We start from the raw sequence: 25,879 nt of genomic DNA on the forward strand, positions 1-25,879 counted from the left end.
CTCTGGCAAGTCTCAAAGGGCCTCCACTGGAGCGTTTCTCAAAATGACAGTCTGAGTTCTCTGAGTCTTGATGACAGAGAGAGGCAGGGAATAGACCATGTCTTTTTATACTTCCTTAAAAATCGCCATTTTGATGTTTGGCGAGTGTCGGCAGTGGGTGCAGAAACCTCTGGGGGCCATGAGAATGTTCTGAAGGGCTGTCCGTACTCCCCAGAGACTAGCCCATTCTCAAACGCCGAAACAGAGCTTGGAAAACGGCCTCTGACAGACATGAAATTCTCCTTTGGAGCATTCCTCTTGTTGGCCACAAGCTCCAGCACTGCAGAGCGGCCCATATGGTAGTGACAGTCCACCATATGCCTGCCTTCCTGCCAACTTATCACTGCACATTAACATTTGGCCACTGATTTCACACTCAGAATTGGCTGTATGAGCAAGACATCATAGTCAAGATGTGCATTTCAGTGTTTCTAAGACAGGCTCTTCAGATTATTGCATGTCTTATGTTCAGTCACACTTCGCCCAAGCCCCCCCGCCTCAGCCCAATGTTGTCAGTGCGACCTGCCAGCCCAAGTTGCCAGGCATTCGTGTTACTGTATGTGATTGTGTGTGAGTCCTGCTGGTAATTTCAGTCATCTGATGGTTGGCACCATCCCATTGGCATGATCCTGAACCCACAGCACTACTATTTTATTTATTTATTTATTTTTGCATGTGCATGTTTAAGCATGGCTTCTGTCATGTGGTGCCTTACCCATGATCAACCATCAACTTGAGATCCTCAATCATAAACTGTTTTCTGTCTTCTGTTTCCGTGTGTGTGTGTGTGTGTGTGTGTGTGTGTGTGTGTGTGTGTGTAGGAGTACAAGCGTAAGCAGCATGAGGAGCAGAGGCAGGCCGAGCGTCTCCAGAGGCAGCTCCAGCAGGAGAGGGCCTACCTGGTGTCCCTTCAACACCAGCAGCAGCAGCAGCAGCAGCAGGAGTCGCGGCAGGCGGCCGAGAAAAAGCAGCTGTACCACTACAAAGATGCCGTCAACCCCGCTGACAAGCCGGCGTGGGCCAAGGAGGTAGGCACAATTTTCTGCACGACTGTACACGTGCTGTGTATTGTTTATGGAATACTTCACAGGGAACTGGAGAGTGGAGCCCGTTTCAAGACCCTCAGCTTCCATGGAACTGATTGATAAAACGCACCTTTTTCTCCTCAGCACAGAAAACCTGGTAGATTCTGAATCCAAGTGGAGTTTGGTGATTGATATTTTAACCAACAGGGTCAACATAGCATGTTTTGCTTGTGAGCTCATGATAATCGTTTGTTTTGTTGTGTGTGTGTGTGTGTGTGTTTGGCTTAGCATGTGTTTGTGCCTTTGTTACTGAAATATGTCAGCAGGTCATTGCATGCTTGCTCATCAGTGTCAGTACTGTGTTTGTATGCGTGTGTGTATTCTGTGTGTAAATCTGCCACAAACATGTGCCATATTCATTGTGTTTTGTGGTGGCTGTATGCATTACTTTTTGCATGTGTTAACTGTGTTGTGATGCTCCTACCCCACCCTTACCCACCTACCCAACCCTACCCAGATTCCCATCCCCCTCCCACCCTCTCAGGTCCTCAAGCAGCTAGCAGCTGAAACCCCCCGGTCAGCCGGTCTCCGCCAGCAACACAACTTCCAACTGGTGGAGCCTCCCCCCAACTACCCGGCCCCGCGGCCTAACTTCGGCGCCCGCCGCGCCCCTTCCCACGCGGCTAACTTGCCCTTCTCCAGCAGACCTCAGCTGCAGCAGAAGCAGCAGCAGCAGCCACAGAAGCAGTCTCAGCACCAGCCCAGGCAAACCCCCCACATGCAGCTGTCCCCTGACCCCAACCTGCGAGACAGCGCCCTGGCCCAGCAGATCAGCGAGCACGTGCGCAGGGAGCTAAAGGCCAAGCGGGCCCAGAGCCAGCAGCCCCGCGGACGCAGCCCAGAACACCACCCCAAACCCCAGGCCAACCCCAAAGCGGTTAGTCCCTTGGCGGAGATGGCCCTGCTGCTGTCTCCGACCTTGGCCTCGGAGCACAAGCCTCGGGCCAGCTCCCACTCGCCCTGCCGTAGAATAGATGTAGACAGTAGTGATGACGAAAAGAGCTATTGGGGGTTTTCATCCACAGAGGGTCTCGGGAAGGCTGTCAGCCAGGATGGCCTCGCTCATGCCAGTTTCCAACACTCTGCCTCTTTACCAGAACAACCCTGTCCACCCATGAACATGCCCCGACAGATGCGCTCTTACTCAGACAACGCTGCAGGCTTACCAGGGGTGCTGTCTCCATCCTCTGCCTGGCAGCAGAAGCACTTGCGGCCGTGGATGGTGTGCCCTCAGGTCATACTCAGTCCCAGTGAGGACGAGGACATGAGTTGGCAGTCGGAGTCCAGCCTCCCCGCCCTAGATTTGTCCTCCTCTGCTCCCTCTGGGCTCCTCAGTCAGGCCTTCAGCGAGTCACTCAGGCGCTCCCGCTCCACCAGCGGCGAGGGGGCACTCATCTCCCCCCCTAGAGCAGTGGAGAAGAGGAGAGGTTCAGGCACCTCCCAGTTCCACGGTATTCTGCAGTGGATGGGGCTCTCACCACGGGGCTCACCCAAAGCCAGCCCCTGCTCATCCCACTCAGGGACACCTCCTGATGGCTCTTACCTGTCCCGGTCCCCGTCCCCACCCCAGTCCTCTTACATGGCCAATGGGGCAACATTAAAGCCTGCTGTCCAATGTAAATAGCTTGTGTAGAACTTTATATTTAGTATGCTCTGTCTGTACATTGTATTATATTCATTATGTTTAAAAGTAACTTAAAGTACATTTTTATCAAATGAGTTTAGGCGTGTATATATATAAATATAAATGCAGTATGTTAATAGCATGCTGTGCCTGGGTGTGCTGTGATACCATCAGAAGATAGAACATATATCATATATTTTGCATCCATCGCTATAGCCATTGAATCATTTAGACACAGGGCCCTGATGCCCTAATGTCAAAAGTAGTTGCATAGCCTGAGTAGCCAATTGGTAAAATTTTGTTGAGTTAAATGATTGACCACTCAGTTACTAAAATGACCGTTGTTATGCTGTCAAACTGTAGAGATTAGATTGGATGTTCCTACCAGGCGTTGAAAACCAAGATGCAGGTTGCATTTGAATGAACGGAGCCAAGCAATCAAAATAGATTCTTTGCTTTACATAAGAACACACAGTTCTCAAATTAGGGCTTTCGGCTTATTACTGGACTAAACACCTACAATTTCTCTTAAGTTCTCAAGCACTCTCAGCTGTACATAGCCCTAGGTTCTTTTCTTGTATCATTAGAAAAATTAACGGTTCTGATGGAGAGTTCATTGCTCAGTTCTTTTGGATAGTTTGGGCTTCCACGTATGGCAAAGATATGTATACTCTGCCTTAGAATAACCTCTGAAGATCCCTCTGTGGAGACAGAAATAGAAGCCTATGTTGAAGTCCTTAAGCATATCAGAGTAGAATGGTGTGAAGATAGTGTGTAAATAAATTCCTTAAACAGTTATCATTTAAATCATGATGCCACTCTCGATAGCTCCCCATTGGCCAATTTACCTCACCGCCCCAACTCGCAGTAGCCCCTGCCCCACCCCCTCTCAGCCCTGACCCCCTCTCAGCCCCTGCTCTTGCCACTGGACAGATGACCTCAGAGGCCCCAGCAGGACTGGATGGCAAGCGTGTGCTCCAAACCTAAGGTTCAGTTCAACCTCTGTCAGTCCCCTAGCTGGGTGATGTGCCGCTGGTGGTGGAGCCTCTCCCTTATTTGCTCTCCCAAATCCTTCTCTGGGGCATCAAGTGGTGAATTGCCTGCACGTAGCTTCCATTGCCGCCAAATTACCTATGTGCTTCATCATTAACAGCTTTGGCAAATTCCTAGTTCCTGTAGGCACTCAATCTCTGTCAGCCAATGAAGAGTCACCTGCTTGCTGCTACATTCTTACCAATGTCTCTTGCACGCTTGTCTTGTGTAGATGTTTTCCCCTGTGTTTCCAGTGAAGTTCGGGGTCTGATAATTGTAATTGTAATCCTTTTTTGCTTGAGCCTTTCCTCTGAACTCTCAATTCCAAGAAAAGATCTCCTTGTGCAGTTGGGCTTTTGGGTGTAGTCGTGTTTACCAAAAGACCATAGCAATGTTATAATATTATCAGTAAGTTAATGGGTCAGAGGCTTTCCGCACTGACCTCCATATTTAAGTTCAATGATGCTTCATTACATGTTTGTAGTTGCTTTTTGACAGCAATAAGCTCATTTAATTTTTTAACTTTTTTATTCATAAACCCAAACGCTTACACACTGCAACAGGAGACTCTTAGTTTTCTCAACTCTTACAGGTTTCTTCTTCTCCTTCTCTAAACAAATTGTTTGTCAAGGTTTCTTTTTAGGGCAGATGCAGTTGATTCTAACCAGTCATTGCACAAATTGTCAATTTGCAATGACAAATGTAGCAGTTTGTGTTCAACCATAGAAATATACCTAGGTGCCTAGTGCTGTGACAAATGTAGCAGTTTGTGTTGTACCATAGAAACATACATACATAGGTGCCTAATGAAATGACAAATGTAGCAGTTTGTGTTCTACCATAGCAACATACATAGCTGCCTAATGCAATAACAGATGTAGGCCTTGTGTGTTCTACCATAGATACTACATGCTGGCTAGTGGCTAACCCTCCTGTAATCAAAAGCTTTAGCAGAGGTAGTATTCTGTCACAGCCTTCAATGCCCCAGTGATGCCTCGTGAGTTAATCACCAGTTGGTTAATATTACTTGATGGAATAGCTGTTTCTTCTAAGTGTAGTTGTTCCTCAGAGTGACTCGGTGACCAAGCCAGTGCAACATTTGGACTTTGCCTAGTCTTACCTCTCGGTGTTGACCGAGTCTAAGGAGCGTTGTTATCCTGTTACTGCTAGTGGTGTGTGGGTTGACCGAGTCTAAGGAGCTTTGTTATCCTGTTCTTGCTTGTGGTGTGTGGGTTGCCCTCCCTCCCTGGTGCTCTGTCTAAATCGTATCTGAAGATGATCACTGTTCCGTGTGATGGACAGTAACTTCCATGGGTGACTGAATTCAAGCACTCTCAAATGTTCTCTAGTTGAAGAGAAATCATCCCTTGACCGGCCGAATAGAATACCATATTAGTTTCTGTCCCTTTGCTAGTTAGATGGCAGTGAAGTGTAACAATGCTTCAGGATGCTAACAATAAGAAATTAATGTTTTTATTCTTGAAGAGGCCTTAGTGGCTGACTTCTCTTGCAGTCAGTTTGTGATGTGGAATCAGAAAGGGATACCTCATTCGTATTCCTTAAATTCAGGAATTCTTCCCAAATAGTGTTGCAGAACGTCATGTCCCCATAGTAAGCTTTTATATTGTTGTCAGTCCACTGGAGAAGATGGTGGCTGTGATTCGCACGGGTGTACCCTGTTCTGACGTTTTTCTCTAATCCTGACGCCAGGTTGAGGAGCGCTCCAAGCTGAACCGTCAGAGTTCTCCAGCGCTGCAGCACAAAGTCACCAATCGGATCTCCGACCCCTCTCTCCCGCCCCGCTCGGAGTCCTTCAGCAGTGGGGGGCTTCAGCCGGCCCGCACCCCACCCATGCATCGGCCCATAGAGCCACAGGTAACATACCCGCTAATAGCGTTCATACAGTCACAACCGTCCACACACCTCCACAGGAAACCCTACACATATATAGACAATCACATGCTTTAAGTGATTTTTTTGTCAGTAAATTGATTGATTCATAAATAGCTCATCTAATAGAATGAAGGGATTGAGATTTTTGGTGTAATATCCAACTCCTCCGTCACTGGTGATTTTGCCCCCACACTTACTAGACTTTCACATAGAGTTCTTAAGTTGTCACATCGCTGTAGTGGTAGAAATCTGCTAACGAGTCCCAGGGCCTAATTTACACTCTCATGGGGTCTCTGCATATTTTTACACAGCACTACTTCTAGACCCACGCGGAGATCACTGATATCTCCCCCAGTCTCTAAGTATTTATTTTCCTCCTGCTCCAGATGGCTCATCTGGTGCCTGTGAAGTCCCACAGTCCCATCATGTCTGGATCGCAGTCCCTGCATGACCAGTCGCCCAAGGGGGTCGCCGGCTTCCAGGAGGGCCCACCATCCCACCGGCCCGAGATGCCCCCCCGGCAGAACTCGGACCCCACCTCCGAGGTCCCCGCCCTGCCCTCCCGCGTGGACAAGCTGGAGCGGGGCTCCTGGCTCAGGGAAGAGGATATTCCCCCCAAGGTGACCTTCTGTGGAAACGCTTTCAAACCGTCAATATGCTGTATCTGATTAATTGAAAAACACAAATTAATTCCTGTACAGTGTCTACGTTTGCTTTACAAAAAACAAAACGGAGAGAAATTGAATTGAGTCAGATTGCAGAAATGTATTGCGGTAGATTAAACTCCCCCCTAGGCGGAGCGTTTAAACGACTCACTCCGACAAGCTCACCAAATAGAATGATCACTCTAATCTCTCCAAGGGCTTGCCGTGTTTTTTCCCCCCTCAACATATCAAATGAACTGAATGACGGAAAAGAATCAGCCATGGGCTGTTCTGTACTGATTCATCTCCCAGCGGCTTGCCTGTCTGCCTGGTTGTGTGTGTTTGTGTGTCTTCTCAGCCAGGGGGGGTGTAGGGTATGGGCTGTGGGCATGCGTGCTGTCTGTCTACACTCCCAGTACTGAGGGAGACAAAGTATGACGTGTGATGTGAGGTGCAAGCATGAGAGTCCTGTCCGCGCCATAAAAGAGGCCTTTGATGTTTCATTTGTGCCAACCCTCCAACTCTCCTGTGATCCACAGGTGCCCCAGAGAACCATATCCATCTCCCCAGCACTGGTCAGGAAGAACTCGCCCGGAAACGGAGGAGGAGGGCTTCTGCCTAGAGCAGGACCACAACTTATACGAGCCAGGTAGATATAATTATATATAATAAAATATGGTCCGTTAATAAATAACTTATAATAATGTAAGCGGAGCCTTGCCATGTCTTCCTGACACAGTGAGTGTGTGTCTTGTGTTTTGTTCAGTAACCCTGACTTGCGGCAGCCGGAGCTGTCACTAGACGCGGCTCTGCAGAGGTCCGGCAGCAACAGCTCCTCCAGCTCTGGCACACCCACCTCCCAACCGGGTTCCAGTGAGAGGAACCAGAGCAGAGGTAAGCTCTCTCCCCCCGCCACCCCCCCTGCGCCCCATCCCATCCTGAGGCACTGGAGGGAAGATTGGGATGAAGGATATGTGCATATCTTTGTCACATGCATTTCATACTTTTTTTGTATTAAAGCCTTGTTGTTGTTGTTGTTGTTGTTGTTGTTGTTGTTGTTTTAACAGCTCTGCTCATGAGCTGTTTGAATGATTTACAGTTCTGTTCTGTTCCGCACTTAGGTCCAAGTCCTCACGATTAGCTTGGGCTTTGTTTTTAGAGGGCAATTATGTATTCATCTGCACACAAAGCTTATTTTGAATCCAGTGAGCCCACTGTGTGTCTGAGTCATTCCCTTTGCAAGGTCAGGCCCAGGCCCTAGACAGACTCACACTCACATTCATTCTGGTCCACTGGACTCCTAGATGTTCCTACCCCTCTTTTTCCTTTCAATCAGTCAGGTCTTATTAGCCTAACCTTAGAGAGCGAGAGAGAGCGAGAGCGAGCAGGAAGGCAAAAAGAGACAGAGATAGGACAGTAAATGGTATAGAAGGATAGTAAATGAGATGTGTAGGCTCTGTAAATGTTTTATAATCTGATTGGCAGAGCAAGGTTGAACTCATCTTTGTTGTGGTCATAGATGCACCCAAGGCAGAGACCTCTCCCACAACTTCCCAGGAAAGCCCCAAGCCTAAGCAAGAAGAGGCTAGCGAGACACCTAGACCCAGTAGACCAGCAGTAAGTCTCTCTCTCTCTTTTTATATCCTCTCTCTCTCTCTCTCTCTCTCTCTCTCTCTTTCTCTCTCTCTCTCTCACACACACATACACACACACACTTGCACACACAACCACATAAGATTATTATTTGGATTCAGTCATTACTTCATGATTGAACAGCTGTGCAGCAGATTTGACAAGAGAATCTGGACCTACTATCTGATCCCACTTCATTACAACTAAACTGGATTAAGCCATCTGTCCAAGGCCAGTTATGGTCTCACTAACATCCATTGCATGATGCTCAGGCCCACGGCCTGCCTTTCATGATTAGTTACAGTTCAATTTTGGTTGGTGGTTGTGATTTGGTGCAGTTATGTTCAGACTCTGCGGCTCCTGCTGTGGTTATTGAAAATCCTTTTGCTCTGGAATAGGAGCTGAGCTGTGCTTGCTGTTCATCAAATAAACCCTTACAAAACGTCACCTCCATGCTTTAGAGGGAGCACTGCTTTCTCATGTGGTTATGAAGGGTAACAGCTGAAATCTTGCAGTTTAGTTTTTTTGTCTTTCTTTCTTTTTTTCCTCACTTATCTGCTACCCTTCCTGTCACTCTCTCCTTCTGTCCCTTCCCCCACTATCCCAGTACACATTTGCTCTGTGGACTCAGTGACACCGAGCTGTGGCTCTTGTCCTCACCCTCTCTTTTTTTCTGGTGGGGGGAGAGGGGGGTGCATCTAAGGATTAGTTTCACCCGGCTGGCATTGAGACGGGGTTGCCAAGAGTGGGCGCCCCAATGAGCTTCAGCTAATCAACTCTCTGTGCCTGCTCTGTGTTCCTCCTAAAGCCTCGGCTAGCGAGCTGGATGCTAAGTGAAGTCAGGGAGGGCTGGGAAACTGTTGAGGCATGATGAATGTTTGAACGCGTGTTCCATGCAAATGGAACTGTCTGACTCGCCGTGTACACCACACTAATAATCCCTCAGTTTCTTTCCCCTTTTCTAACTATCTCCCTCTCTCTTTGTCTCTCTTCCCTTTTATCTCTTCCTCTTTTTTAACTGCAATCTCTGCTTTTCGACTTCAAACAGAGCTATAAGAAAGCCGTAGATGAGGTTAGTGTCAAAGCTGTCCCTTCTTCTGTCTTGCTTCTTTGAAATTCTCCTTCCTCTATTTTATTTGTTTCTATTTTGTCTGTCTCTCTCCCTTTATGTCCCTGATTCACTCCCTCTCTCTCTCTCTCTCTCTTCCTCTCTCTCTCTCTCTGTCTGTCTTTCTTTCTGTGACCTTGTTGGAGTTTCTTGGCAGATTGGCCACGAGTGTTCTTGTGTTAAGCTTGAGAAAATCCTCTCCTCTTTCACTCTGAAAACTTTCTCACCAGGCTGAATCAGCCGAGTCTTTGTTAATGGTTCTTGTCACTCCCCTCATTCGTCACAGCTAATCAGAATGTCTCTGTCCCTCTCTCTATCTCTCACTCTTTCATGCTCTCTCTCTTTCTCTCTCTCTCTCGCTCTATCTCTCACTCTCTCTCTCTCTCTTACCCACATACAAACACACACACTCACACATTCCTATCTCTTTTTCTCTCTCTCCATCTTGTTTTCAAAAGGGAGATGGTCTCTATAGCTGCAAGTGCCTCATATGGCATGTTGTGAAACTCAGCATGTGTATACAGTGATGCCAAGTAAAACCAAAGAAAGGCCACCAGCCTGCTGACCACAGTGTCCTTGCTAAGTAGTTTCTAGCTATGAGACACCTTCCCCCATATCATGTAACTTCTGATGAAGACCCTTACAAAAACCCTGTGGTGGATGCTCTGTTGTTGTGTAGAATATTCCTCATGTACTTGCCTGGAGGCTGAGGGAATGACCTATTCAGATGTACGGAGGTGCAGCCTGTAGTGTACAGGAGTAGTTAGGTCTACTCCATAACTCTGTTTGTTGCAATCATAGGTTTGTGTGTGACTAGCTGTTTTTCTGTATGATTTTCACTCATACCTACTTTTTGTTGTTTTCTTCTACCTCACTTGTTCTAACCGTTAACTCTCTATCTCTCCATTTCTCTCTCTTTCTTTTTTTCTCTCTCCCCTTGCTTCTGTGTCTCAGGACCTGACTGCGTTGGCCAGGGAGTTGCGTGAGCTGCGGGCGGATGAGGCTCCTCGCCCCCCCATAAAAGTAACGGACTACTCCTCCTCCAGCGAGGATTCAGAGAGCAGCGAGGATGATGGGGAGAACGTGGGCCACGATGGCACTGTGCACGTCAGTGACGTCCCACGGATCATGTAAGTATGACCACACATGCACACACACACATGCACAGTCACATGCATCCACATATTAAAAGAACAGACACTCACAGACCTGAGTTCTTCATCTTTTGCTCGATTCCACTAAACCTTGGCATGAACAGGTGCACTTTACTAAAAAGTTGAATGTTTGAGGGGGGTTATCTAAAAGGATTGCTGTTTTTGTGTGTGTGTGCTTTTGTGTGTGTGCGTGTTTGTGTGTGTGTGTGTGTGTGTGTGTGTGTGTGTCTGTATGCGCGTCTGTGTTTTAAATCCCATAGGCCATCAGCACAAGGTAATAATGAGTCCTACGGAAGCAGCCATGACGATTCACTCAATGATGGTTCCAAAGACGGCACCCTGATGCTGGGAGAGGTATGACTGTGCTGTGCTGTTGTCAAAGACCCACTAGAATTCATGTTTTTGTTTTATATATATATATATATATATATAGATCCACTTCACACACTCACCATTGTCTGTACCCGTGCAGACACGTGAAAGGAAGCGCTCTACTCACTCGGAGAGCAACGGCTTTGCCGGCCACGGCAACCTGCCTGACCTGGTCCAGCAGAGCCACTCCCCAGCCGGGACGCCCACAGAGGGCCTGGGCCTGCGACTCTCCGGCCTGGATGCCATGGAGGAGGTGGGTGTCTGCTGTGGGTGGGCATGACCTGAGGGTATCCAGGGCAGCTTCTTCAAACTGATGGCCTTATGAAAATAACTTCAGAAGCATGTGCATCATGTCTTGCCATGCAGGTGTAGACATGTATGTATGCATTCATGATAATATTATGCAGGCAGTCACAAAGGCTTTCCTGTAATGAAATGTAAGTGGACCACCCTTGTATGTCTAGAGCAGAGCTTTGGATCTGGGTTCTGTGTTTCCAGTTCTACACACGCGCACACACACACACACACACACACACACACACACACACACACACACACACACACACACACACACAGACTCACGTTTAATTTTCTCATGGCTTGACCGCTTACCTGACCATGCCTGTGTGCCTGTATTCCTGTGTGCAGTTTGCAAAGGGAGGAGGTTCTAAGTCCTCCTTCACACCATTTGTGGATCCGCGGGTCTACCCCACCTCTCCCTCCGACGCCGACAGTGACTCGGCTGAAGGTACACAACGTCAAGAGTATTTCACATTACAAAACACTGCAACAGTGCATAGTCAAAGACGCTACCACCCAGTGGCACCATCAGAAAAACACCATTCATGCTATCAAGTATAAATCTGTGTTCATGTGTAAATTGCCATCAACCACAAACAGTGGGAAACTGAAGACTGTGATGGGATGTTTTGGTCTCACTGAAATGAATGTGATCACGTGACCCTGGAATCCCTGCTGTAAACAATGTTATTTGAGGAATGTGGCAGCTGTGATAATTCTCTCGCTCTCTCCCCCTCTGTGTCTGTGTGTGTGTGTGTGTGTGTGTGTGTGTGTGTGTGTGTGTGTTGTATGCAGCACTGTTTGCCAACGAGCTGCTGAGGCAGGAGGAGGCCAAGCTGAACGAGGCAAGGAAGATCTCGGTTGTCAACGTCAACCCCACCAACATCCGCCCGCACAGCGACACGCCTGAGATCCGCAAGTACAAGAAGCGCTTCAACTCGGAGATCCTGTGTGCTGCTCTATGGGGTGAGTGTCCATTCTGTTCCACTATACCCCTCTCTGTTTTCTTTCTTTCTTTCTTTCTTTCTTTATTTCTAACTTTCTCTCCAAAAAGCCTGTGGCTGTTTGTCATTAGCTTGTGGTATTAGTCACAATCTCTCTGAAATAGAAGCAAGCCCTTTACATCCTTAAACAAGCTCCTGAGACTATGTTGTAAGCGTGTGTGCCCGTTTGTGTATCAGCTTGCCTGTCCAAGAATGTGTGTGTGCGTGTGTGTGTGTGTATAGTATTATTAAATATCGAGCCTCCAACAACAGTGTGAAACTCTATGTTTTGTTTCTCCCCAGGCGTCAACCTGCTGGTGGGCACAGAGAATGGCCTGATGCTCCTGGACCGGAGCGGCCAGGGCAAGGTCTACAACCTGATCACACGCAGGCGCTTCCTGCAGATGGACGTGCTGGAGGGCCTCAACGTGCTGGTCACCATATCAGGTGGGTCTCCTCAGTCTTTCTCCTGATGTACCCTTGAGAGGGCATTCATAGAGAGTTTCCCCTCGTTCTCACGGTTTATGTGTCATTTCACTCAGGCAAGAAGAATAAACTGCGGGTGTACTATCTGTCCTGGCTGAGGAACCGGATCTTGCACAATGACCCTGAAGTGGAGAAGAAGCAGGGATGGGTCACTGTAGGAGAGCTGGAGGGCTGTGTGCACTATAAAGTTGGTAGGTCCCATATGATCACAGAACCTCTGCAGAATAAACATTGGGCAGTGAGAAATCATCTTGGTTCTTAGTTCTCTCTCTCTGTGACCATGCCATTGCTCCCTATCTGGGAGCAGGAATTTCCTTTTAAGAGAACCTGACACAAATTGAATGAGAGAATATGTAAATGTGTATGTATGTCAACTACTTTGTGCTTTTGAGGTGTAGTTTCGGATTATTTACTGCTACATACTCATAAAGGTAACAGTAGGTGTAGACCATTAGGCCTGCAGGCCAATTCCCGCCCCCCAAGCGATTTTATCCGGTCAAAGTTCCATTGATTAAAAAAAAAAAAACGATTTAAATGGGCCACCCCAACGTTAACCATAAAACTCTGGCCTCCCAATGACTAGCGTCTCTTTGAGCTGTTAGTTGTGCTAGTTTCGTTGGCGTGAAAACAGGCAAAATGTGAAAACAGCCTAAATGTCTGATATACCAGTGTTATTTTACCCTGGTGCATAATTGCCTAATCCGATAATTGTATTGGTTATAAGAGTAATGTCACATGCTAATATCCCGTCACAGCATCACACATTTTGTCATTGCAATTATAAATAGTGGTGACATGACACCATTATATAATTTGAAATGATCTGTCATGTAACTTTATGATTTTATTTAATTATCTGTTGCATGTTTATGACACAGTAGGCCTCTGAGTGAGTTTCAGTAAAGTGGGCTTGATTTCTGAAGGCTTTGTTTGGCTGTGGCATGGGGACACATTTCAGGAGGCATTAGCAGAGCATCTTCTAACAGACTGGACTTGGTTAAGCTCCTCATTGTTAATATTTGGCTTTGAATTTGGCAATGGAGGGAAACTTGTGCCTGTGTTTAAGTTTGGTTAGTGAGTCAGTGATGTGAAACCAGAGAGCTGAATTGTGTGCTGTGCTGTGCCGTGCAGTGTCCCAGTGATCCCATGCACAGGTAGAGCCTGTGACTGAGTCAGTGCAGACAGTGGTGGGGGAGCAAGATGGCTCTTAATTGAAAGGGCTTCTGATTTAATGTTTTCCCCTGCCTCCCCAGTGAAATATGAGCGAATCAAATTCCTGGTGATTGCTCTGAAGAACTCCGTGGAGATTTATGCCTGGGCCCCCAAGCCCTACCATAAATTCATGGCATTCAAGGTAACAGCAGTCCTGTGTTTTTTTTTTTTTTCTCCTCTCATATTCTGATTCACACAATCGCGCTGTTTTCCATTCATATTTTGATGTGACTATAAAATGGAAATTGGCGTAAAATGAAAAGAGCGTGAATAAATCATCACAGCAATATGCCATGGTCTAAGCACTTGACATTACCATACAAAGTTGATTTTCTAGTCCTAGGGGTTGTCATAACAGTTTAAAACTTTAATCTTTGGCTTGAAAGCTCTATGTAAACATTTCTGTCTGTCCTTTACTCTTTCTTTTACACTTTCTCTCATTCCTACTCCTTGCACTCTATTTTTTTTTCCCCTCTGCTAGTCTTTCACAGATCTGCCTCAGAGGCCTCAGCTGGTGGATTTGACAGTGGAGGAAGGTCAGAGGCTGAAGGTCATCTACGGCTCCAACATGGGCTTCCATGTCATTGATGTGGACTCCGGGAACCCTTACGACATCTACATCCCTTCACACGTAAGCCAGACCTAAGCACAGCTGACTATCTGACTGATGACTGAGAGTACCTGCCTTTCTGCTGAGGTAGCCTGCTGTGTGTAGCCTCAGAGCTGGCTTGCAGCCATACTGCACATGCTATCTTAGGGAGGGTCCTTTGTGTTTTAGTGTTATGCTGTAAAATTAGCAGTTAGGTGACCTGCTACGTGTTTTAGCACGTACGCATTTGCTAATCTGAGGTTAAACGCTGACATTTAGCAGTCAGTGCCGTAAAGGTAATCCTACAGCTTGGGATGAGTGACTGAGCTATCTCGACCCGCTGCAGTGTGCGTGTGTTTCAGTGTGAGTGTCAGTGTGAGACTGCTCTCGCTTTTGCGGTGGGTTCTGCTGCCATCAGGTGGACTGTTGGAAGCATTGACAGCATCCACTCACTCCCCAGCTAACAGCTTTTTTTTATTCATCTATCCCACCCTCTATCCTTCTGTCCCTTTCTCTCTTCCTGTCCCTTTAACTTCCTTTCCTTCCCTCCTGATCTCTCTCTCTCTCGCTCCTTCTCTCTCTCTATCTCTCTCTCTTGCCCACTCAGATCCAGAGCAGCGTGACTCCGCACGCCATTGTGGTGCTCCCCAAGACGGACGGCATGGAGATGCTGCTGTGCTACGAGGACGAGGGCGTGTACGTCAACACGTACGGACGCATCACCAAGGACGTGGTGTTGCAGTGGGGAGAGATGCCGACCTCAGTCGGTGAGGACACAATTTTCAGCTCAAGCCCACAATGGGGAAAGAAGCTGTTCTGCTAGTTTCCCCCGTGTGTTGTTAAAGTGTTCAAAATCCCAAACATGCGACAGCCAAAGGGCCTGTGGGAGGAGATTACTGTGAGTTCAGTCCGAGTTTAATATCATTCAAACTCCAGCTAAACTGTGACTGTGTGGTGATGGAAAGGAAGTGTGTGTGTGTGTGTGTGTGTGTGTGTGTGTGTGTGTGTGTGTGTGTGTGTGTGTGTGTGTGTGTGTGTGTGTGTGTGTGTGTGTGTGTGTGTGTGTGTGTGTGTGTGTGTGTGTGTGTGTGTGTGTGTGTGTGTGTGTGTGTGTGTGTGTGTGTGTGTGTGTGTGTGTGTGTGTGTGTGTGTGTGTGCGTGCGAGAGAGATGTAAGCGCACACAATCACTAGAGATTTTAGACATGCTCTCTGGTTGATTTTCTAAAATGAATAATTCCGTATACATGGGTTTATTAGAATTATTCATTCATGAGGGCTGGGTACCCCAGTACCCCAGCAGTAGTGCTAATTATCTACCTTGTTAGCTATTAGCTGTTGCTATTAGAGTATAGATCAGTGCTACAGTTGGATATCAACATCAGAACAAGCCAGTGGGGTAGCAATTATAGTTTGTGTTTAATATTCATGAATGAATTTCCTTGAGCAAATCCTTAGTGTTCTACCACAAAGGAGGTTCACCCTTAATTAACTCATCAGACTACATTACACAGTCTACAGTGAAAGCACAGGACTTTTCATTGAAAGAATTACAAATCCATTACAAACGTATACACGCTAAAGATATCTTAACTGCTCTGTGCTGTAGGTTGGTGTTAAGGGGAATGCAGGACTTACGCATGTGTGTATTTGTATTGCAGCTTATATCCACTCCAACCAGATCATGGGCTGGGGAGAGAAGGCCATTGAGATCCGCTCTGTGGAGACGGGCCACCTGGACGGGGTCTTCATGCACAAGCGAGCGCAGCGCTTGAAGTTCCTCTGTGAGAGGAATGACAAGGTAGCTGCTCTTTGTGTTCATATCTTCCTGTGCAGTACTGAAAGCTGTCAATGTGGTTCTGTCACTGTGGTTATGGAAAGTTCCAAAGTTTCGAGTGGTGATTGACTGTAGCCACAGACTCACCGTTGTTTGAATGAAGACCATAATAATAAACCTGGCGGGTGCTGCAAGAGGATTATGTCAACTGAGTTTTCAATTGAATTATGGTCTTAGCGTTCTTAGGGTAAAAAGAACTGAAAGGACCAAGAAAAATAAAATGGTTTTGTTCAGAGAGCCGTGTATGGATGTCAAAAAAGGTTACAGGAGGAAGTAGTGAAAATCTGCACAGGAAGTCACATCCGGTTTTGTTGAGGGAAACATGTACTTTGCTCCTTGTAACTTGGAGCAATAAGTATATTTACCAAAAGGCCTTTGTAATCTAGCACAACATGTTTTAATCTTTCAAGCTCAATTTTCACAAGATAAAAGCTGATCCTGTCCCCAGGTGATGAACTTTAAATTACTTCCCAATGCAAGGTGTCCAGAGTGATGCTTATTGTGCAGGTGAAAAATAAAAAAAATGACTAGCCCAAAGAAGGGAATGTGTTTTTGTTCAGGCACTTCCATTTCGTGATCCCTGATGCAGTTTAACTGTTCAATGACCCTCTGCTCACCATAATGCTGTCTTTCTCTCTGCAGGTGTTCTTTGCCTCGGTCCGCTCGGGTGGCAGCAGTCAGGTGTTCTTCATGACTCTCAACAGGAACTCTATGATGAACTGGTGAAGCTGTGAAGCTCCTGTCCGAGTTGACGCCACTGAGGCAACCCTAGTCACAAGGAGCCAAGATGGTGTCTGATTTTTTTAGGTACATTTAACACTGGTTCAAAAGAATGAAAAATGAAGAAGAAAATACTACAGTTCTAGAGAAACTAAAGAGCCTCAGACTCTGATCAAGCCAAGTTTCCAGATCTCCAGTTTTGGAAAGGATTGCCTTGTATCAAGCTTTTTGGTTGGAGAGCAACGGAACTGGCTTTTTGAACTGTTCTCCACAGTGACATGCCATCTCCAGCAGGGGGAGCCAGAGGCGGCTTGCTGTTGGGAAAAGAGACTGTTCATGGAGCGTCCTCTGAGGCCGCCCTCCACTTCTCTGTGTGCTATTCCACCCTCACACCTTACAATATGACTTTAAACCTGTGGACTTTTAACCTGTGGGAGAAAGTGCTGTTTTACTGCTTTACTGTCTCGTGCAGCAGAGGGGCAGGATTATCACAGCAAGCTGTACAGAAAATATGTGTGTGTGCGTGCGTGTGTGGGTGTGTGTGTGTGTGTGTTGGGTGGTCGTGGGGAATGTGAAAAGATAAAAAAAAAATAAAGAGGCAACCTCTGACCCGAGGGAAACTTCTAGACCATTGATGTTTTCATCCACAGTGAAATCAGGTTGTTTTTGTTTCTCGCTCCCGCAGCTCCTGTGATACATTGGTGTAGGAGGAGAGGAGTGCAGCAGGTTGGTGCTAAACATGAGCACTATACCTACACTGTATTGAGGGCTGTAGTCCTTTTTGGGGCTGGTGCTCTTGTTGTCCCCATCACCCTCTCAGCCTTCATATCACCACTGCTGTCTTTGGCTCAGGCCTTTGTGGAGTGGAACTCAGACCTTATGCTCTTGGACATTCCTCCTAGGTTCTGGTGCATCATATGTCTGAGTTTAACCTTGTCCTTCAGCTCATCACCTCCCAAGCCCGTAATTGTGTTCCAAACATTCCTGTCGATTCCCGCCAACCCTTCAAAATGCTCGTGTCTTCAGAACTGCTCCACCAAGCAGGCCCCAAATGTCAACACGGCTGCCTCTTGTGCACTGCTTAATCGTAACAACTACTGTACACGTTGGGACTGTAATTGACCTACCTCGTAATCATGTGTCTTGGGTTATTTCTTGTCAGAAAGGCATCGAGAGACCTTACATTAAAGCTGATACCTTCATCCTTATGAAAATCACAGTGGGATTGCCAGAATAGGAGAACTCACTTAAGACACAGTTTCAGACTAGGATCATTTGTTATTCTGATATGAGCAGGAAAAGAAAATATAGGTATATTTTCTTTTATTGAAATAATTTTGAATTTGAATCAATGTCCTCAGCAAATTGATGATGTATCATCTAGCATTGTAGAAAATCAACTAAAATAGTTCCCTTTATATATACATACTGAGGGGGAAAAAAAGATTGACCTTGTTTTAACATAGTAAATGTGACCTAAAATAATATGACCGTAAGTGTGTTTTAACTTGTAAGTAGGCAAAAGACAAGTCTGATTTATCACTCACAGAATGCAGCAAGCAGAAATGTGTAGCCCTGCTTGCGGATTTAAAACCACTGTAGCCATTCATTGCCGATTGATTGACATGGGAAAACAGACGGGGAAGCCAGACCATGTGAAGGAAGTGCCCTTGAGAAGGGAAGCGAAGGGGCTTTGGACTGGTGCCTCGTAAACAGGCTCAGGTGGGCAAGCCCCACTTCCATTGGTGTGGATCTGAGCACACCTCCACACATACCACATCTTCAGAACTCCTGGGTTGAGTCATGGGAGCAGCCCTGTACATCCTCTCAATCCATCTCATAGCTATAGGGTAGTATACACATTCCGGAAATGTCCGAAGAGTACACCGGAGTCCTAAAACTGGATTATTTACCTTTTTTTTCTTGTTTACTGTTTAGGATAAGGGAGGTGCTACCTTTTCTTCCTTTTAATTGATGTCTTTGAAATATTTTGTAAATATTTCACACCATCAAGTGACCACAGTTGAAGCGGTGCAAGTGTTATTTCTGATACAGCCATACTGCATCCATTACAGATTTGTTTATCTTGTTTTCACGTACACTGTAATTGTCTTAGTCCCCTGTGTGCAATCACATGAGCCCTGGGAGTGTATCTATCGTTCAATCTTCTGAACATCTCTCTGGGGTCATCTGTCATTTTGCACACTGTACATATTTTTATTTCAGACATGCATTTAAATGGACAAAGAGAAGAGTTATGTGGAGACATGAGTGTTTGCACTCCTGATATAGAGTTTTAGCAATAATGATGTCTTGCTGGGTGTGTGCGTGTGCGTTCATGCGCATGCGTGTGTGTGTGTGTGTGTGTGTGTGTGTAGTGATTGAGTGAATGTTTGGGAGGAACACTGTGCTAGCTTGTGCTTGGGAGTTTTAAAGAGAATCAGACTCTCCTGTCACTTTGACTTTCACATATTTGACTTTCAGTTCTGGTGGCATTGACACTTTAATCACCTCAAACAATGATTGGGTAGTGTTTTAGTTTTTGACATGTTCCCCAAGGAGACGGTCATGGTTTCCACCCACACAAGACATCAATGGTTGTCATTAATTTTGTTTTTTAAGAATAAAGATAAGAACAAAAGAAAGTTTTACCTTGTCCTGTCCTCTTGTCCTATCTTACTGTGTGAGATGGAAAAAAATGGAGACACAGCAGCTGTGTGTGTGTGTGTGTGTGTGTGTGTGTGTGTGTGTGTGTGTGTGTGTGTTGCAGCCCTTGTCTCATCACTCGTGTTAATCGACCCTCAGACTTTGGTCCCCCTGCTTTTACTGTGTATCATTAACCATATTATTTCAGCATGTTTTCCTCCACCTGAAGATTTGAGGCGGATATTGAGAATCACAGTTTACAACTGATTTCCAAGTTCTATTTTGAACTATGAACAATACTGTCACCAAATGCAGCCACGCACAACCACTCCATACAGCACATATAGGATGCCAAATCCTTTTATACATTGCTGTTATCTAACCATTTATGTGATGTTGTATTATAAGCAAGCGGATTGTTGACTGATTGTCAATTGTATTTAAATTCATAATATCAAAAGAAATGGTGTCAAGCCAGCACTGAAAATTAGCTTGTCAATGTCAGGGGAGAGGGGGGCGGTCAAGACCCCTTCTGTTGGGAGAGTGGCTACTGCATGAACTGACAGGATTGATTATTTACCAAGAAAAGCAGCATGTAGTCCTGTTCGCGGAGGGAGTTGCACCCAAAATGGATTCTGGAAAGGTAAAGTGCTATAAGAAAATCCCTCTTTTGACTTGCATACAGACCGGACCTTGAAACGGGTTCAATCATTATAGGAATTCATACACATTGATTGATTGAGTTTTGATTTTATAATAAAATGATAAAGCCGTTTTGACTTTTGCCATCTGAAGGTCTTAATATCTCGGTAAAAAGTATGTAATGTCCTCAGTGTTGTTTGATGTTTTTGCTGCTGTTGTTGATGCTTGGTGTTTTCAAATGTATTTATACATTTAGAGGGATTACAATGCGCTTGGTGATTTTCAATTGACAATTGACATAAAAATTGAAGGTAGTGAGATCTCAGTCCGTGCCAGTGCATAACAAACTAATTTGCAGGTTTCAGAGGTTATATCACATTTAGACAGTATATATCCGACCACAGAATTGAACTTAATTTCTGTTTTGTCTTTTTGTTTGTTATCAATATTTGTACTAGTTACGTGTGTTTGGTCTATTAGAATATTCTATTGCATAAACGAGCATGTACACGAGTCATTCTATAGAGGTCATTAACCCAGGACGTCAGAAAAGTGAACATACATTACATTCCTAAGTATACATTGTGTAATAAGTCTTTTGTTTCTTAGTGTCCTAGCTTCATGGCTTCTTATCAATTTTAGAGGTTGAAATAATAATTAGTATATATTTTTTCATCTGAATCTATATGACTCAGTTTTGGGGTAAAAATTGATTCAGGGATAACTGTTAACTATCATGGGATACTGTTAACTGAATTCAGGTTTTACTAGAGATGGTAAAAAATTGCTTTGCTTTCCCCCACTATTTCTTTCTTTGTGCATTTTCTGCTCTGAGGAGCTCAGATTTAGTATGTTACCCCTAACGGTTCCAGGTGACACTGTTGCCCTGCTCCTCACTCTATGCCTAGTATTAACTGTATGTAGTCTCATGCAGTCTCTCTACAGTACGTGTGTGTTTGGGCACCTGTGTGCACCCACTCTGCGTAGCTGATGTGCTTCTGTGCTCATTCTGCAGCAGCTCTCAGGGACTCTGGTCCTGGCCGTGTTCACTGCAGTCCTGGGATCTCTGCAGTATGGATACAGCCTAGGGGTCATCAATGCTCCTCAGGAGGTTAACCATCTTAATAAGCACATAAACACATACAATAGAATCTGACTGACTTGTTGAACCAGCATCACATCAGGATCATGTGTGGATCACAGATGATTATGTTTACTCACCAGAGAAGTTGGGAAAAGAATATTCCCATTTTTGTCTAGATTGTAAAGTTCTAAAATGAAATGCTCAATGTCTTCACTGAACAATTAACTGTTTGAAGAGTGGGTATCATTTGGCCATTGGTTGCGAATAGAACAGTGAGATACGGAGACCTTTTTGTACTATGGCAGGTGATCGAGAGGCACTATGGTCGCTCCCTTGGCTTTGAGAGTGATGACTTGACTCGTGTGAGCATGGAACTGGGCAACTCCACCGAGTTAGTGGAGCTTCACCAATCAGTAGTCATGTACTGGTCCCTGTCTGTGGCCATTTTCTCCGTCGGTGGAATGGTCTCATCCTTCTTGGTTGGCTTTGTGGCTGACTATCGAGGAAGGTGAGAACTATTTTATGAGTGAACAACCTATCCCGGAACCAGAATGTGATATTATTATTTTTCGAATCCATCTTTGTCATTATCATATTATGTCATAGTATGTCTCTACATTTTCATCTTCTGGGTAGTGTTTATCATTGTGTGCAAACCTCAGGTTGAATTGAAAAAGTTGAAAAACAAAACACTGCCATGTTAAATCATTTCGTCAGTGAGATGAGTCTTGGTATCAGACATATCCCACCAGATGCTAACGTCTCATCCTCTCCCGGCCCACCAGGATTAAAGGCATGCTAGCAGTTAATGTTCTGGCCATCGCTGCTGGCCTACTGATGGGCCTGGCCAAAATGGGCAAAGCCCACATCATGGTCATCGCAGGTCGGGCTGTTATGGGCTTCTACTGTGGTAAGAAGTCATTCAAAGTACGTTATAGGATTTTGCCACACTAGGATGACCCAAAGATACCAGATGAAGACCCAGTATGTCACTGTGTAAGTGACTGAGTTATTTGTATTATTTCTTTAACTGCTCAGGCCTCTCCTCCGGACTGGTCCCCATGTATGTTGGAGAAATTTCTCCTATAGCATACAGAGGTGCTTTAGGAACGCTTCACCAACTGGCAGTAGTTACAGGCATTCTCATCAGTCAGGTAATAAACACATCGCTGAATATGACTAATTCACCAAAGCAGAATAAGAGGCAATTTTGAAACAGCTGAAGCAAATCATGAATTTAGATTTTCAGGAAAAACATGATCCCCCACTGATAAAGTGGATCATTTGGAAGAGATAACCAAGTCTCCCCTTCTCCGGTCCATAGGTCATTGGGCTTGACTTCCTGCTGGGCAATGATGCCTTCTGGCCCCTGCTGCTTGGCCTGTCTGGTGCCCCTGCCATCCTGCAGACGTTACTGCTCCCTCTGTGTCCAGAGAGTCCGCGCTACCTCTGTATCATGCAGGGCAAGGAGGAGGAAGCCCGCAAATGTATGCTGAGAATACTAATACTTTTCAAACAGCACGGCACTGCTCTTAAGAACAGGCAGAAAAGGGAAGGCTCTTACATTTTAAAATACTGGTCAGCATAATGTTACTGGTCAGCACATATTATATTTATAATAATTTAAATAGGAAATGCTGACTTAGTCAAAGCATATATCTCTTAGAGGTTTGCAATTTATCATTAAAGATGTTTAGGTTTTCTTTGAGTCGTATCTAGGCTTGTCATAATAAATAAGTGGTAACCTGTAAAACATCTGAATCAGATATATTGAAGTGGTACAATATTTGATTGACTCTGCACTCTTAGTGATCTTAGCCTGACCCTTTGAATGCCACAGCACTGAAGAGGTTCAAGGGCGAGTATGACACCTCCAAAGACATAGCAGAGATGAGGGCTGAAAAGGAGGAGCTGATGAAGGAGGAAAAGATGACCATTCTGGCCCTGCTGCGCTCCTCTGTGTACCGCCAGCAGCTCTTGGTGGCCATGATGATGCATCTGTCCCAGCAGTTCTCTGGAATCAATGCCGTAAGAAAGCAGTCTCTGAGAACGCCTACATTTATACAAGCGCCATTCTGTTTTACAGGGCCTATCACTTTGATTGTGCTTTTTTATGGCTCCGATTTTCTCTTTTTCAACAATAATGTTTGTGTTATCTCCCCCTCTTTTGGCTGGACTCTCTCATGTCTACCTGTCTATCTATATACTTGTCTGTCTGTCTTTCTACTTCAGATCTTTTATTACTCCACAGCGATCTTTGCACGAGCGGGAGTCACACAGCCTGTGTATGCAACAATTGGTGTTGGGGTCATAAATCTGGTCTTCACTTTGGTTTCGGTAAGCAAGCATCTTTATTTTAGTCAAACATGGAGCATACATGCCCTCATCTCTAGGTTACACAAAAGTGCCCCCCCCCCCCCCCCCCCCCCCCCCATCTCATCTTAATTTGTGTTCAAAATTGAGTCTGGCACCCTAAGTACCACTAGGCAGTTTATGAATGCATCATCTTAGTATAGTTGACTCTTTACTGTCCAGTCACTTGAGTGGAACGGACCTGAGAATGAGCCATGTGGTGGTTGTGTAACCTTAACTGCAGACCTGCCTCTCTGCAAACTCTCTAGAAAGCCTGCGTTATGCATTCTGCAGCCCGTGGAGGGTTGCCAGGTTTTATCGGGGAAACTCAGCCCCATTTATCTTCCTGTTCAAGGACAAAATGGCAGTGTACACAAAGACTTGTGAAAGGGCTGTCGCTACCGGTGATCTTGTGCTACAGATCCAAGCCAAGCCTAATTTTAAGATGAAGAATGAATCACATAAGATGGTTGTAATGGTGTTATAAAACCACAAATGTCTTTGTGCGTGTGGATGTTTGTGTGTGTGTGTTTTTTTGTTTAGGTGGCTCTGGTGGACAGAGCAGGCCGACGGACACTTACACTGATTGGTTTGGGTGGAATGTGTTTGTGTGCCATAGCCATGACAGTGGGCCTTGTTTTCCTGGTAAGTGTATTGTGAACAGTACATTTCACTTGGTGTTAAGTTTCACTTGCAGTGTGTTGGAAAAAGTACTCCAAGCCTTGATTTATGATTTGACCAACAATATGTTGTGATCAGCACATACGATTTTTCTCAGTGCAGTTCCAAAAACACGACTTTTAAAATTAAGTTGGAACCCATTTTCTTGTTGCAGCGCCAAGGTTGACCTTGTAGGGTACCTGGGACTAAGCTGTCTAGCAAAAAAGAGCTGATATTTACCCACTGAAAATATTTGATAGTATGCAGCATTCATTTTACCATCAATCCTGGCTATAGTATGCTTATATTACCAGTCCCAGCTGCTCAAAGCATCCTCACAACGAGATGATTTTTCTGATTGTTAGCATCAAACCATTTCAATCCAAGGTTCAATCCATAAACTGCAGTTTGTTTCATCATTGCAAGATATACTACAAATGATTTGTGTCTATGTTCTTTGTTCAGCAATGCTGTATAGTTTTTACTTTTAGTATCTGAGAAGGTACATTTAAAAATAGCCTTGAGAGTCATACTTATTTAGGCCACAGTGAGCAGAAAAAAATGAAATTGAATTCAGGTTCTTCCCTATCTGACCTTCATCATCTGATGCGCTATAGACTGTGTTTGATACTCTCATCCATCTGCTTCCACAGAACACCTACTCTTGGATGAGCATTGTTAGCATGGCAGCCATATTCCTTTTTGTCAGCTTCTTTGAGATCGGGCCCGGACCCATCCCATGGTTCATTGTGGCTGAGCTATTCAGCCAAGGGCCCCGTCCGGCAGCAATTGCGCTGGCAGGCTGCTGCAACTGGACCAGCAACTTCATAGTCGGCATGTTTTTCCCCTATGTAGAGGTAAGAGACGGGAATCAGACACCTTCATTTTAGACACGTGAAATGGCACATGCATTTGGTCTCTCTATATCATGTTCTATTTTAATTATAGAAGAAGTCAACTTTTATTACAAAAGTAGTCAGTCTGTACCTTGCAGTGCTTTAGCTTCTTGATCTCAAGAACAGAAGTAGTCAGTCTGTACCTTGCAGTGCTTTAGCTTCTTGATCTCAAGAAAAAAGATTCAGCAGGCTCCCTCCCTCCCTGGCATTAATTTGGCTTTGTCATTTCAGGTTCTACTCGGAAGTTATGTGTTCATTGTCTTCGCTGGGTTGCTTTTCATCTTCACTGCCTTCACATACTTCCGTGTCCCTGAGACCAAGGGCAGGACCTTTGAGGAGATCGCTGTAGTTTTCCAGGGGAAGCGGAAAGGCGCCAGCGCAGCGACGGAACTAGAGCAGCTCAAGTCTTCCACGGAGGCCTGAGGATGAAAACAACAAATCTCTGATCTTGCAAATTGTTACTGTCCTTCTTTTAGCTCTGACTGAGTGAGGTGAATTTGTGGCACAAATATCACATGTCACATCACATCTGTTATGCCATTTCATAATTGTAAGTGAGATGAGACAGTACTTTATATTAACAGAGAGACTTAGTGATGATCTGGTAAGGAATTAAGACCTCTACATAGTGTAATTGTTTTTATATTTATGAAAGTATATCACATCTTGCTGCTTTTAATTAGGGCTGCTTGTTTTTTTGGTTACACAAAAAACTCTACTCAGAAGTCCCTTCTCATTTTCCCCTTTCATAGCCTAATGAAAGGTCTTTAAGTTAGTCCTCATTCCAGTTATCAAGTAGTCTAATAAGAGCAGAGCTGTTTTTTCATTAAGAAGATCTGGTAAGGAATTAAAGACCTCTACATAGTGTAATCATTTTTATATGTATGAAGG

General features: G+C 45.2%; 2 protein-coding genes across 2 annotated transcripts in view; both read left to right on the top strand.

The window, feature by feature from the left end:
* The window catches only part of tnika (TRAF2 and NCK interacting kinase a), a 71,169-nt gene extending 53,016 nt beyond the window's left edge, over positions 1–18,153 (top strand). Inside the window, exons 15-34 of the mRNA XM_080837353.1 lie at positions 861–1,067; positions 1,582–2,001; positions 5,491–5,655; positions 6,060–6,293; positions 6,857–6,966; positions 7,084–7,211; positions 7,837–7,934; positions 8,998–9,021; positions 10,012–10,187; positions 10,472–10,565; positions 10,684–10,836; positions 11,232–11,331; positions 11,679–11,849; positions 12,170–12,313; positions 12,409–12,543; positions 13,606–13,706; positions 14,046–14,195; positions 14,761–14,920; positions 15,813–15,952; positions 16,631–18,153. Of these exons, the coding sequence (XP_080693479.1) occupies positions 861–1,067; positions 1,582–2,001; positions 5,491–5,655; positions 6,060–6,293; positions 6,857–6,966; positions 7,084–7,211; positions 7,837–7,934; positions 8,998–9,021; positions 10,012–10,187; positions 10,472–10,565; positions 10,684–10,836; positions 11,232–11,331; positions 11,679–11,849; positions 12,170–12,313; positions 12,409–12,543; positions 13,606–13,706; positions 14,046–14,195; positions 14,761–14,920; positions 15,813–15,952; positions 16,631–16,714 (2,994 nt within the window). The 3' untranslated portion in view covers positions 16,715–18,153. The remainder of the gene's footprint in view (positions 1–860; positions 1,068–1,581; positions 2,002–5,490; positions 5,656–6,059; positions 6,294–6,856; positions 6,967–7,083; positions 7,212–7,836; positions 7,935–8,997; positions 9,022–10,011; positions 10,188–10,471; positions 10,566–10,683; positions 10,837–11,231; positions 11,332–11,678; positions 11,850–12,169; positions 12,314–12,408; positions 12,544–13,605; positions 13,707–14,045; positions 14,196–14,760; positions 14,921–15,812; positions 15,953–16,630) is intronic.
* A 1,829-nt stretch (positions 18,154–19,982) lies between these two features.
* Positions 19,983–25,411, top strand: slc2a2 (solute carrier family 2 member 2; the record flags this gene model as incomplete). The annotated part of the gene is made up of 11 exons (XM_080836490.1): positions 19,983–19,997; positions 21,012–21,107; positions 21,386–21,588; positions 21,866–21,990; positions 22,119–22,234; positions 22,405–22,567; positions 22,921–23,108; positions 23,313–23,417; positions 23,976–24,077; positions 24,746–24,949; positions 25,220–25,411. The coding sequence occupies 11 exons, from the start codon at positions 19,983–19,985 to the stop codon at positions 25,409–25,411; spliced, it is 1,509 nt and encodes a 502-aa protein (XP_080692616.1).
* Between the last annotated feature and the right edge of the window lie 468 nt (positions 25,412–25,879).

The sequence above is a fragment of the Sprattus sprattus genome (assembly GCF_963457725.1).
Source record: "Sprattus sprattus genome assembly, chromosome: 4".
Lineage (NCBI taxonomy): Eukaryota > Metazoa > Chordata > Actinopteri > Clupeiformes > Clupeidae > Sprattus > Sprattus sprattus.